The sequence below is a fragment of the Chiloscyllium plagiosum genome, unplaced genomic scaffold (assembly GCF_037043375.1).
Source record: "Chiloscyllium plagiosum isolate Xiang-an unplaced genomic scaffold, Cpla_swu_hap1 HiC_scaffold_49, whole genome shotgun sequence".
Taxonomy (NCBI): Eukaryota; Metazoa; Chordata; class Chondrichthyes; order Orectolobiformes; family Hemiscylliidae; genus Chiloscyllium; species Chiloscyllium plagiosum.
The window spans coordinates 9,330,576-9,345,295 of NW_028270187.1; the positions used below are offsets into that span (position 1 = coordinate 9,330,576).

The window sequence follows — 14,720 nt, forward strand, 5'->3', positions numbered from 1 at the left end:
AGGAAATCAAATGGATGCTAAAGTTAAGAATGAACAGCATAAAACTTCAAATCTCTGCCATCAATAGTTAGATTGTGCTACATTGAGATAAACTGACACACTGAGGGTTGGGAGAGACACAATTATTCAGATGGTTTCTCAAGACAAGTCCATCTTTGGAACTAACATCTTGCTGAGTGAATTGAGACAAAGCCTATCCTAGTCACGGAAACGTGACATTTCTATGCCTACTCTTCCTTGTCCTCCTTATTTGCTGGAAGAAAGGATTGTTATTGTTCGATTTGCGAAGCCTCACAGGCTTTCTTCTGTGCTGTCTCATGATGTCAGTGGAAGACTAGTATAAGTATTTCCCTCTTCCTCTTAACCTGGTTCCTCATTCCCTCCTGTATCTGTGTGTCTCAGGGCGGCATATATGATGCAGGATGGTTGCTGCTCCACTTGGTCACCATGAAAAAATGCCAACATAGAAACGAAGTAGATAGGAGCAGGACCAAAATTGGTAGCATTGTTGACACAGAAGGTTATCTAAGAGTACAATGGAAATTTGATCAACTGGGACAGTGGGTCAAGGAATGGTAGAAGAAGTTTAATTTAGATAAATATGATGTGTTGCATTTTAGTAAGGCAAACCAGGGCACGAGTTATACTGTTAATAGTACACGTCTGGGCAGTGTTTCCAAACAAAAAGACCTCAGGGTGCAGGTGCATAGTTCCTTGAATGTGCATTGCAGCTCGACACTGTGGTGAAGGCGGCTTTTGGCATGCTTGCCTTCACTAGTCAGAGCACTGATGACAGGAGTTGGGGCGTCATGTTTAATTGTACAGGATTTAGTGAGGCCACTTTAGAATACTGTGCACAGTTCTGGTCAACTTGCTGTGGAAAGGATGTTCTTAAGCAAGAATGGGTACAGAAAAGATTTACAAAGATGTGACCACAACTACAGGATTTGAGTTATAAGAAGAAGCTGCATAAGTTGGGAGCTCGTCTCCCCTCGAGGGCTAGATATGGTCTTTTCCCTAAGGTAGGGGTGTTCAAAACTAGTGGGCATAGATTTAAGGTGAGATGTGAAAGATTCAAAAGGGATCTGAGAGGCAAACTTATTACACAGAGAGCAGTGCGTATATGGAATGAGCTGCCAGAGGAAGTGGTAGAGGCAGGTACAGTTACAACACTTGAAAGACATTTGGAAAGGTACATGGATAAGAAACGTTTAGAGAGATGTGTGCTAAATGTAGACAAACGGGACTAGTTGCATTTGGGAAACCTGGTCGCCATGGGCGAGTTGGCTGAAGGGCCTGTTTCTGTGCTGTATGATTCTATGAAAATAGATGAGAATAACAAACTTTGTCTGAAAGACAGAGTGTACAGGAGGAGCTATGAATATCTGGGGTCATTATACAGACCAATTTCTCTTGGCAAATCACATGATTTGAACAAGCCAAAACCTGGTACTGATAATGGTTATTTCTCTGTATTCTGAACAGGGTGTGGCCATTTCTGCCAAGGTGGGAAGTAGATGCTATACCGGTCGAAAACAGAGGGTGGCGGTGGAGGGTTATTTTTCAGTCTGGAGGCCTGTGACCAGTGGAGTGCTACAAGGATCGGTGTTGGGTCCTTTACTATTTGTCATTTATATCAGTGATTTGGATGCGAGCATAAGAGGTACAGTTAGTAAGTTTGCAGATTACACCAAAATTGGAGGTATCCTGGACAGCGAATAAGGTTACCTTAGGTTACAATAGAATCTTGACCAGATGGGCCAATGGGCTGAGAAGTGGCAGATGGAGTTTAATTCAGATAAATGCGAGGTGCTGCATTTTGGGAACGCAAATCTTAGCAGGACTTATACATTTAATGGTAAGGTCCTAGGGAGTTGTTCGCTGTTCAGCAACAAAGAAACTTTGGATTGCAGGTTCATAGCTCCTTGAAAGTGGAGTCGTAGGTAGATAGGATAGTGAAGGCAGCGTTTGGTATGCTTTCTTTTGTTGTTCAGAGCATTGAGTAGAGGAGTTGGGAGGCCCTGGTGCAGCTGTACAGGACATTGATTAGGCCATTGAATATTGCATGCAATTCTGGTCTCCTTCCAATTGGAAACATGTTGTGAAACTTGAAAGGGTTCAGAAAAGATTTACAAGGATGTTGCCAGGATTGGAGGATTTGAGCTATAGGGAGAGGCTGAACAAGCTGGGGCTGTTTTCCCTGGTGCGTCGGAGGCTGAGGGGTGGCCGTATAGAGGGTTACAAAACTATGAGGGGCATGGATAGGATAAATAGACAAAGTCTTTTACCTGGAGTCCAAAACTAGAGGATATAGGTTTAGGGTGAAAGGGGAACGATATAAAAAGACATGAGGGGCAACTTTTACACACAAAGGGTGGTACGTGTATGGAATGAGCTGCCAGAGGATGTGGTGGAGGCTGGTACAATAGCAACATTTAAAAGGCATTTGGATGGGTATATGAATAGGAAGGGTTTGGAGGGATATGGGCCGGGTGCTGGCAGTAGGACTAGATTTGGTTGGGATATCTGGTCAGCATGGGTGGGTTGGACCGAAATCTCTGTTTCCATGCTGTACATCTCTATGACTCAATCGACTTGCTCAGCTAGAAGGCAGTGAAGAGTTTGCACAGGGGTAGGAGTCAAGTGCAGAGCAGACTAAGAAGGGCAGATTTCATTCCCTGAAGGACCATCACAAACAGGAACAGGAGAAAGCCATTTGGCCCCTCGAGCCTGCTCAGCCATTCAATAGTGACGTGGCTGATGCACCATTCCTCACGGTCACCTTCCTGCACTTAACATGTCATCCTCAATTCCCCAACTGATCAAGAATCTATCTGTCCGAGCCTCAAACCTGCTCCCTGTCCCACACACAGCTCTCTGTAGAAATGAGTTCCAAAGACTCACAACAGTCCGAGAAGAAATTCCTCCTCACCTCAGTTTTCAATTTTGAACTGATTAAAAATTAACTGCCCTCTTTTTCACTACAAAATAACTTATGTGTTTCCTTCCTGATGTACGATTTCAGTAAGCAGTAAATAAAAGACATTTTCCCAATGGTGCATATCTCAATGAACTGGGAGAGGATGCACAGGGAGATTTACCACAGATTGCCTTCGGCGATGAGGAGTTTCAGTGATCGAGGGAAATTGGACAGGCTGGGGTTGTTGACCTTACAGCAAAGTAGATTAGATTAGATTCCCTACAATGTGGAAATAGGCCCTTCGGCCCAACAAGTCCATACCCACCCTCCGAAGAGTAACCCATCCAGACCCATTTCCCTCTGACTAATGCACCTAATACTATGGGCAATTTAGAATGGCCAATTCACCTGACCTGCACATCTTTGGACTGTGGGAGGAATCCGGAGCACCCGGAGGAAACCCACGCAGACACGGGGAGAACGTGCAAACTCCACACAGAGGTGGGAATTGAACCCGGGTCTCTGGCGCTGTGAGGCAGCAGTGCTAACCACTGGGCCACCGTGCCGTCCACAATCATTCACATTAAACCGACAGTGATAGCAGCAGTGCTAAACCCATACCCAGTGTTGTGGATTTGTATCAAAGCACAAATATTACTTCCAAAAGAAAATAAGAGACTAAATAAGCTTGGATTGTTTTCTTTCGAGCAGAGAAGGCTGAATGATTTCAGTCTGGTGGCTCATGATTTTGGTGTAAAAGGTTATTAGGCGTATGGACAGGGTGAATAAAGAGAAGCTGTTTCCCGTGTTTGAAGATCAACCACAAGTGGTAAAGATATAAAGGATATTGTAGGTGCAGACTCGATGGCTGATGTATGAGTATATCTGTGCTGTATGAATATATCTGTGTCAGCTGTTGCTCTGCGTATCTCAGAGTGTAGTTATTAATCTGTACATGTCAATCTCTGGTTTATTACTGCATTTATCATACGCCACATGTCAAAGCTTTTGTCGTGTATATGTGAGAATCTAGTTATCAACCTGCAACTTTCATACAGCCTTTGATTCAACTGGTCCACTCTGATCAGATACCCTAGAGTGACCAAATCTCATTTGCTAGCATTTGGCACATATCCCTTTTTATCCTTCCTGTTCATTTACCCATTCAGGTTACTTTTAAATGTTGTAATTGTTCCCAACCATCATCAATTCCTCTGGAAGCTCATTCCATATGGACATCACCCTTGCATGAAAGGTTGTCCCTTAGGTCATTTTAAATCTTTGCCCTCTCACCTTAGACCTATGCCCTCTATGCTCCACCACTCGAGGAGAAAGACCTTGGCTTTTCATTCCATCGATGCCCCTCATGATTTTATAAGCAGCTGTAAAAATCACCCTCAGCTTCTGATCCTCCACAGAATAAAAAGCCCCAGCCTCTCCTGATAGTTCAAACCCTCTAGTCCTGGTAACATCTCTGTCAATATTTTTTGCACCCTCTTAAGATTAACGACATTTTTCCTATAGCCGCGTGACCAAAATTGTATGCAGTCCGCTAAAAGTGCCCTAACCAATGTTCTGTGCAGCTCTAACATGATATTCCAGCTCCTAAACTCGATATGCTTACCAAAGAAGGCAAGCATGCCAAACTTCTTTTTTCCACAATCTGTTATACCTGCCACTCCACTTTCAAGCAGCTATTCATATGCACCTGCAGGTCTTATTGTTTGGCAACACTCGCCAGGGTCCTACCATTAACTGTGTAAGTCCTGCCCTATTTTGAGCAATGAGAATATATGTGTAACTACCATTCTCTCCCTGTCAGCCTCTGCAATGTGAATATGTGAGAGCAGCTTCGTCAGTTTCTGCAGTGTGACTGTGAGAGTGAAGTCCTTAATCTGTACGAACCACTTTCTACTCTTGCGTACCAATTTGGCTTAATTCTCTGGCAGCCACTAATATTCTCCGTGACTGCGGTTTATTCCGTGAGAGAAGGAATGAGATGTTTAATTAACATATCGGGATGGTTTTGAAATGTGAAATAAAGAGATTAATTGCAGATTGCAGTTCTTGGCGCTTGGTTTTGTTTCTGCCAGTTCGTCAGGTCCAGAAAAAAAAACGGTAGAAAGAAACAGATGCGGTTCGGCAAATGAATGAGCGAGAGAGATTGTCTGAAGTATACATTTGTAACCTAATTAACAGGTATTGGTGGATTCTCCTCTGAACAACGTCCTCCTTCTTATACAGCATTCTTTTATGCAAAACATACTCCGTTACTTGTGAATCGGCGGGCTTTTCAAATTGGAAAGAAAACTGATTATGATTTGGCGCTGGCTTCGAGAGAAGAGAACGTACCCTCTCTTCTCTGCCTCTTGGGAACATATTAATCTTTTTTTCTGCTATTTGCTCAAGTTACTCTCTATTTAATTATTCCGGAAGCTACAAGCCCCGGTTGGGGCGTAAGCCCTGAGTTTCATCATTGGGAAATAAAATAAGTTCCCTTTTTCTTACAGCCCAGACAAACTGAACAACCGAACTTGTACCGGGTAGATACAGTTCAAAATGAACCGAAATCAAACCAGAACAGTTGCCGGACTGGAATTGTTAATGTGGAGCTTTTGCAACAAGGGAGTACGATATTAAAATAATACCTAAGGCGGTGTTCGTTATCAATGCGCTCACGGCGAAGAACGTTCATGAAATCCTGACAGGGCTGAATGAGGGCATTCGGCCCATCGAGTCTGAACCTCCCCTCCAAAGAGCATGTCGGATCCTTCAAACAGCTCATGTGTTCACTCCTCCTAAAGAGAGACTGTGTGAACTGTACTTTTGTAATCTAAAAGCAAATTAACGATGAAGTACGAAAGCATTTTTTCTATTAAACTCCTACGTCTCGGCGGGATGTCCAAATCTGAAGGAAGACGGTTGATGATTTCCCGCCTGCCTTCTCAGCAATGATCAGATAGTAGTCATGATTTGGAGATGCCGGTGTTGGACTGGGGTGTACAAAGTTAAAAATCACACAACACCAGAAGATAGTGCAACAGGTTTAATTGAAAGCACTAGCTTTCGGAGCGTCCACGTGATGAACCTGTTCGACTATAACCTGGTATTGTGTGGTTTTTAACAATGATCATACAGTTACAGCTGGTGGGAACGCCAAGGGAGACAATTAGGAGAGAGGGTCTTTAATCCGGAATACTCCACTACCTTCATATATGATGTACAAATTACATTTCAGTATGTTTTTTTAACTGCCGCTCAATGGGAATAACTCCCCGGCAATGCATTACTCACTGGTGTTTAATATGCTCGCTATCTCTCTCGGAATAAAAAGACTCTGTCTCGAAAAGTTGACGCACTGGCGAGTCAATTTTTTTTGCAGATGTAAATTAGGAAAGGGAGTAATGAAGAATTGTTTTTGTAATGGCAAAAACAAATCACCGAATAAGAATTCACGCATTCTCCTCTGGCATGCTGGCGGGCATTTCAATTCAAAATAAAAGCGGCTGGTCTCTTGGCGCCAAATCTTCTCCCGCGCCTTCTCCACAAGCACAAGCCATGTTTACCACCACGATAAACAGTGAGGAGAGAGGGCTATTGTTGGGGGAATTCCTAATTGTGTAGTAAAATTACAAATCTCTAATATTGTATTATAATAAATTCTGCGATCACCGAAGACCTCGGTCGGTGTATTTTCATTGTCGCTGACTGACTCCAAATCAATATTTCACTCAATCTCCATTTACTTGTTCCTTTCATAATAACAATACTAATACATCGTTTCCTGCTCTCTCTGGATGGTTTAGTGGCTCTGAAAAGAGCCGTTGTGTTTTTCTCTCTCTCTCTCGGGGTGAATGTGCAGGGCCGGCTATGCTCCGTTTAGGCGCGCTCCCCGCGGATCCGGCGGGCCAGCTGGATGTCTTTGGGCATGATGGTGACCCGCTTGGCGTGGATGGCACACAGGTTGGTGTCCTCAAACAGCCCCACCAGGTAAGCCTCGCTGGCCTCCTGCAGGGCCATCACCGCCGAGCTCTGGAAGCGCAGGTCGGTCTTGAAGTCCTGAGCGATCTCTCGCACCAGGCGCTGGAAGGGCAGTTTGCGGATCAGCAGCTCGGTGGATTTCTGGTAGCGGCGGATCTCCCGCAGAGCCACCGTGCCGGGCCTGTAGCGATGAGGCTTCTTCACTCCGCCCGTGGCCGGAGCGCTCTTGCGGGCCGCTTTGGTCGCCAGCTGCTTGCGGGGAGCTTTCCCTCCGGTGGATTTGCGCGCTGTCTGCTTGGTTCTGGCCATTCTCTTCCACTCGCTGTAACACACACACAGGCTGCTGCTGTCAATGCTGAGGCTGCTGCGGTGCTGCCTATTTAAGGGAACGGAGAGCCCGCCCTAGAGCTGGGATTGGATACAGCCCTGTCCCTCAACCCACAGAGAAACAGCTCCGGAAGGCACAGAAAAGGCTGGAAAAGAATTGTTGAAGGCTGATTGGATAACGTGAAATGACAGTTGGTCAGTTTGAAAATTCCCGCCGAATTCATCCTCACAAACCCTGAGGTTAAATTAACCATTAAAACGCAAAACACCATCCGTCTGCAACGAAGATAAAATTTAATATTTTATAGTATTTCTTTAAATTCTAGTTAACTGTCAGCGCGGACAGGAGGCGGGATCATTGCCTGATCTGTCTGTAACAGGCAGGAGGAAAGGCGGGGTTGAAAACAGCCCAGACAAACTGAACAACCGAACTTGTACCGGCCGTGAATCAATCTAAACAACCCCGCCAATTTAAACATATTAAAGGCTAATGCAGTGTACACCGATAAAAGGGCAGAATCTCACTTAATCTGTTTTTTAAATCACCTTCCCTATTCTCAGGTCTCCAATTTCGTAAACCATGGCAAGTGTGTATTTGATTTATTCAGATCAATTAATATGGAAGCTGGTCTGCGCTCGGCGCCGGGACAGGGAACATTGGATCCGGGCTCAGCTCTTTCCTGAGAGATGTGGGTGGCTCTGATAAGAGCCTTTGGGTTCAGATGGTTACATGTTACACTGACTGGTTCATTTCTTTGCTGCTGTCTTGGTCACTTTCGCTTTGGGCTTGGCCTTGCCTTTAGTCGGTTTGCTGAGGGGTTTGGGGGTTTTAGGGCCCTTGGCCTTTTTCACCTTCTTCACGGGAGTCCGTTTCTTTGGCGCGGCTTTGCTCACCGCTTTCTTTGGCGGTGCCGTCTTCTTGCCGCTCGCTTTCTTGGCTGGGGATTTCTTGACTGTCGCTTTCTTGGCTGGGGATTTCTTGGCTGTCGCTTTCTTGGCCTGGGATTTCTTTGCTGTCGCCTTCTTGGCCGGTGATTTCTTCACGGCCGGTTTCTTGGCGGCTGCTGATGTTCCCGCCTTCTTTCCCGCTTTTGCCTTGACTGGATTCTTAGGGAGTTTGAAGGAGCCGGAGACGCCCTGGCCCTTGACCAGAACAAGGGAGCCGTTCGCCAGGCACCTCCTGATACTCATCTTGATCTGTGCCTTTCGCTTTCCCACATCGATCCCACTTCTCTCCAGCGCCTTCTTTACAGCGGACAGAGACGCCCCTCTGCGATCCTTGATATCCCCGACAACCTTCAGAATCAGCTCTCCCAACCCGGGACCGGGTGTTTTCTTCCTGGGAGCCGCCGCCTTCTTCTTGGGAGCCTTGGCTTTGGTGGGAGCGGCGGCTGGAGGAGCCGTTTCGGCGGCTGCACTGTCGCTCATGTTGAGAACTCTGCGCTGAATCTCTCTCTTGGTCAGTCTGAACTGGGTCAGCAATGAAGCTGCTGGGGGCGGCACTGAGCAACTTCAAGGCAGCGAGCGGACGGCGCAGGGACAACCCGCCGTCAGCTCCCTGATCCTGCTGCCTCTCTGTGTTTCTCTCACGGCCTAAACTCTCCGATTCCTCTGAAATTCCGCATCTCCAGAGAACCAGGCTCGATCGCTCCTCATCCTGACACTGGAAGGTTTACGGCCGAAAAGTTTTCACTCGAATTGACGGCTCCGTTGTCGAGTTAAACGCATTTTGCTGCAGCACTGATGGCGCTCTCTGAGCTGAACGATGATATTGTCGCTACTTTTAGACCGAAATCTTGAAACTAACAAATGTATTGCCTTGAATTCTACCTTTGAGGTTTAGAAGGGGAGCAGAGGGATAACCTGAATTGCAAATACTTTTGAGTTACATAAGAGAGACTTGGAAAATCATAATATTAGCGCGCACACAAACACAGGTACGTTAGACTAACCGTCCGCCCTTATCCGACAGTCTCTCTGACACAGTATTCACATTCACACAGTCTTTGCTGCGGTGTCCAGGGAGTTAGTTGTAGTTTTTCTCCTCATTAACTGTTATACTCTCATCAGCTCTACTGTTTACATCCTCAAAGATGGCCAGTCGGTTTGTCAAGCTTAGAAGACAGAACAGTGTGCACTGGAACATGCCCTTCATGTTCATGCTGTCTCTCGCAAATCCTGAATACTGTTTTGTCAAATGCTTTACAATCCTGGAGGAGATGGAGGGCATGGGTGGTGTCACGAACGTAGGTGGGGAGTTCTTGGACTAATGGGGACAGGACCATGTCGAGGTATGCCGAGATAGCAAACTGCCGCCGCGATATTAACCGCTACCTGAACTCCCACACCCCTCCCACCCACTCCAACCTCTCACCCTCGGAACGCGCAGCCCTCCACTCCCTACGTTCCAACCCCAACCTCACCATCAAACCAGCTGACAAGGGAGGCGCAGTAGTAGTTTGGCGCACTGACCTTTACACCGCTGAGGCTAAACGCCAGCTCGCAGATACCTCCTCCTACCGTCCCCTTGACCATGACCCCACCCCCCACCACCAAACCATCATCTCCCAGACCATCCATAACCTCATCATCTCAGGGGACCTCCCATCCACCGCCTCCAACCTCATAGTCCCACAACCCCGCACCGCCCGTTTCTACCTCCTGCCCAAAATCCACAAACCTGACTGCCCCGGACGACCCATCGTCTCAGCCTGCTCCTGCCCAACCGAACTCATCTCGGCATACCTCGACACGGTCCTGTCCCCATTAGTCCAAGAACTCCCCACCTACGTTCGAGACACCACCCATGCCCTCCATCTCCTCCAGGATTTCCGCTTCCCCGGTCCCCAACGCCTCATCTTCACCATGGACATCCAGTCCCTGTACACCTCCATCCCCCATCATGAAGGACTCAAGGCACTCCGCTTCTTCCTTTCCCGCCGTACCACCCAGTACCCTTCCACCGACACCCTCCTTCGACTGACCGACCTGGTCCTCACCCTGAACAACTTTTCTTTCCAATCCTCCCACTTTCTCCAAACAAAAGGAGTAGCCATGGGCAACCGCATGGGCCCCAGCTATGCCTGCCTCTTCGTAGGGTATGTGGAACAATCCATCTTCCGCAACTACTCTGGCCCCACCCCCCATCTTTTCCTTCGCTACATTGATGACTGTATCGGCGCTACCTCGTGCTCCCACGAGGAGGTTGAACAGTTCATCCACTACACTAACACCTTCCACCCCGACCTCAAATTCACCTGGACAGTCTCGGACTCCTCCCTCCCCTTCCTAGACCTTTCTGTTTCTATCTCAGGCGACCGAATCAACACGGACATCTACTACAAACCAACCGACTCCCACAGCTACCTGGACTACACCTCCTCCCATCCTGCCCCCTGTAAAAACGCCATCCCATTCTCCCAATTCCTTCGTCTCCGCCGCATCTGCTCCCAGGAGGACCAGTTCAAAATACGTACAACACAGATGGCCTCCTTCTTCAAGGACCGCAATTTCCCCCCCGACGTGGTCGATGGTGCCCTCCACCGCATCTCCTCCACTTCCCGCTCCTCCGCCCTTGAGCCCCGCCCCTCCAACCGCCACCAGGACAGAACCCCACTGGTCCTCACCTACCACCCCACTAATCTCCATGTACAGCGCATCATCCGCCGTCACTTCCGCCACCTCCAAACAGACCCCAGCACCAAGGATATATTTCCCTCCCCTCCCCTATCAGCTTTCCGTAGAGACCACTCCCTCCGCGACTCCCTTGTCAGATCCACACCCCCCACCGACCCAACCTCCACTCCCGGCACCTTCCCTTGCAACCGCAGGAGGTGCAACACTTGCGCCCACACCTACCCCCTCACTTCTCTCCAAGGCCCCAAAGGAAACTTCCATATCCGCCACAGATTCACCTGCACCTCCACCCACATCATCTACTGCATCCGCTGCAGCCGGTGTGGCATCCTCTATATTGGGGAGACAGGCCGCCTACTTGCGGAGCGATTCAGAGAGCACCTCTGGGCCACCCGGATGAACCAACCCAACCACCCTGTAGCACAGCATTTCAACTCCCCCTCCCACTCCACCGAGGATATGCAGGTCATTGGACTCATCCACCGCCAAACCACAACAACGCGACAGTCGGAGGAGGAGCGTCTTATCTTCCGACTGGGAACCCTCCAACCACAGGGGATGAACTTGGACTTCACCAGTTTCTTCATCCCCCCTCCCCCCCACCTTGTCTCAGCCAAATCCCTCCAGCCCGGCACCGCCTTCCTGACCTGCAGTCTTCTTCTTGACCTCTCCGCCTCCATCCTACTCCGACCTATCACCCTCACCTTGACCTCTTTCCACCTATCACATTTCCAACGCCCCTCCTCCAAGTCCCTCCTCCCTACCTTTTATCTTCTCCTGCTGAACGCTCTCTGCTCATTCCTGAAGAAGGGCCTGTGCCCGAAACGTCGAATCTCCTGTTCCCTGGATGCTGCCTGACCTGCTGTGCTGTTCCAGCAATAAAGTTTCAACTGTTTCCTAACCTTCAATCCTACCCACTTTCCCAACATTATTTCTCAAATAATACTGATTTGATTCAGTTTTTCCTTCTCAGTAAACTCCCCAACTTTACTACTTTGTTAGTTGTGTGAACATTTGTGAACAGAGAACAACATAATGTTAGAGATTTTTGAGACTTTTTTGTTCCCCATTTTAAACTCCCCTTTTTTATGTTGTAAGTGACATATGGTCCTCTTTACCAACCTATTTCTCCCTTTACACATTTATTTTTGCTTCAACCAATTTTTTTCTTTCATGGCTTCTGCAACATTACTGTTTTCTTCATTTGCTCTTTGTTAGTCAAATCTCTTTTCCCTGCCATTGGCTGAATTTAGATCTGTTTGCAGCCTTCACATCTTTTACTATATATCCTCCCAAATTTTAGGCCTTTTCATTGGACCAAAAAGTATCTTGTATAGCCGTTTCAAATTTCACAATATCCTTTCCATGGGAGAGAAACCAGAATTGCACATAATATTCCAAAAGTGGCACAAACAATATTCTGTACACCCACAATGTGTTCTCCTAACTTACATACTCAAAGCTCTGACCAGTAAGGGCAAACATATAAATGCCTTCTTTGCTATCCTATCTAACTATAATTCTACTTTCAAGCAACAATGAATCTGCATTCCAACGTCTCTTAGTTCAGCAACACTCCACAGGACCTTAATATTAAGTGTGTAAGTCCTGCCCTGATGTGCCTTTGCAAATTGTTGCACCTCATATTGATTTAAATTGAACTCAATATGCCAATCCTGGGTCCAATCGCCCAACTGATTGAGATCCTGCTGTATTCTGAGGTAGCCTTCTTTGCAGGCCACTACACCTCCAATTTTTGTGTAATCTGCAAACTTATTAACAATAGGTGCAACTTCACATCCAAATCATTCATAATAATGTGGAAGTGCTAGTGTTGGACCGAGGTGTGCAAAGTTAAAAATGACACAACACCAGGTTATACTCCAACAGGTTTATTTGTAAGTCCAAGCATTCAGAGCATCGACACCTGATGGAGGAGCAGCACTCTGAAAGCTTGTACTTCCAAATAAACTTGTTGGACTATAACTTGGTGTTGTCATTTTTTAAGCTAAAAGCATTTATATAAATCTTGAAAAACAGCGGACGCAGCAGTGATTCTTGCAGCACATCACTTGTCACAGGCCTCCAGTCTGAAAAGCATCCCCACACCACCACCCTCTGTCTTTTACCTTCAAACAAGTTGTGTATCCAAATGGCGAGTTCTCCCTGCATTCCATGTGATCTAATCTTGCTAACCAACTTCCCATGGGGAACCTTGTCAAATGTCTTACTGAAGGCCATTTAGATCACATCCACCACTTTGCTCTCATCAGTCCTCTTCCTTACCAATTAAAAAAGAAACTTAGTTGAGTTAGTGATACATGACTCCCCATGCAGAAAGCCATGTTGATTACATCTAAAATAATCCTGGCCTTTTGAAAAGATGTAAATCCTGTCTCTCAGAATCGCCTCAACTGTGTGCCTCCTGTCAATGTTATGCTCACTGTTCAATAGTTCCCTGGCTTTGTCTTACCACCATTATTAAACAGTGGCACCACGTTGGCCAACCTCCAGTCTTTTTGCACCTCAACTGTGACTATTGATGGTATAAATATCTCAGCAAGGGGCCCAACAATCACTTCCCTAGCTTATCACCGTGTTCCAGGGTACACCTGATCACGTGCTTTATGTTTTAAACCATCCAGTAGCACCTCCTCTGTATTATGAACATTTTTCAAGCTGTCACCATCTATTTCCCACATTCTACATCTTCCATTTCCTTCTCCTCAGTAAGAACTTGCTTAGTATCTCCCACATTTCCTGTTGTTCCACACAAAGACTGCCCTGCTAATCTTTGCTGGGCCCTTTTGTCCTTCATGTATTTATAAAATCTGTTTAAATTCTCCCTAACAATATTTGCCAATGGTATTTTATGTTCCATTTTTGCCCTCCTGATTTCCATCTTAAGTTTTTCCCTATTGCCTTTATACTTTTTGAAGGATTCAGTCAACCTCTGCTGTATTTAACTAATATATGCTTCCTTCTCATTGGACCAAAACCTCAACTTCTTTTCTCATCCAGCATTTCCTACACTTACCAGTCATGCCTTTCACTCTAACAGGAACATACTGTCTCTGGACTCTCGTTTTCTCATTGTTGAAGGCTTCCCATTTTCCAGCCATCCCTTTGCCTGTGAATATTTGCCGTCACTCAACTTTTGAAGATTCTTGCATAATACTCTCAAAATTGGCCTTCCTCCAAATTAGAATTTTAACTTTGAGATCTGGTATATCCTTTTCAATAACAGTTTTAAATTATGGTCACTGGCACCAAAATGCTCCCCCACTGCCACATCATTATATCCCAAGTATAGGTCAAGCTTTGCACCTTGGCTAGAAGGTACCTTCACATACTGAATCAAAAAATGTTCTTGTGCACGCTTAAGGAATTTCTCTCTGTTGAAACTATTAACAAAATGGCAGTCCCAATCTATGTTTGGAATGTTAAAATCCCTTACCATAACCACGCTAGTATTCCTGCAGATCTAAGATCTCCTTACAAATTTGTTTCTCAATTTCCTCATGACTGTTGGGGTGTCTACAGTCCAATCCCAATAAGATGATCAAACCCTTTCTTATTTCTCAGTTCCACCCAAATAATTCCCAGGAAAATCCTCCCTAAGTATATCTGTAAGCTTATCTCTTACCAAACACGTCACTCCCCATTTTCTCTTGCTGCCCGCCTCCCCCCATCATTTGATTCCTGGAACATTAAGTTGCAGTTGTGTCCATTACCGAACCATGTCTCTGTAATTGCTATGATATCCCAAGACCAATCCCATTTTCCTAACCACCATGTCTCTGTAATTGCTATGATATCTCAAGACCAATCCCATTTTCCTAACCATGTCCTGAGA

The 14,720-nt window shown here is 46.3% G+C and overlaps 2 protein-coding genes across 2 annotated transcripts; both read right to left on the reverse strand.

Moving 5' to 3' along the window:
• Nucleotides 1-6,639: 6,639 nt before the first annotated feature.
• LOC148135496 (histone H3) lies at nt 6,640-7,230 on the reverse strand. Its single transcript, XM_087984485.1, has one exon. It carries the CDS (start codon nt 7,208-7,210, stop codon nt 6,800-6,802), a length of 411 nt encoding a protein of 136 aa, XP_087840611.1. The 5' UTR covers nt 7,211-7,230; the 3' UTR covers nt 6,640-6,799.
• Nucleotides 7,231-7,289: 59 nt separating this feature from the next.
• On the reverse strand, nt 7,290-8,686 carry LOC148135497 (histone H1-like). The gene has a single exon (XM_087984483.1). It carries the CDS (start codon nt 8,654-8,656, stop codon nt 7,976-7,978), a length of 681 nt encoding a protein of 226 aa, XP_087840609.1. The 5' UTR covers nt 8,657-8,686; the 3' UTR covers nt 7,290-7,975.
• Nucleotides 8,687-14,720: the final 6,034 nt, after the last annotated feature.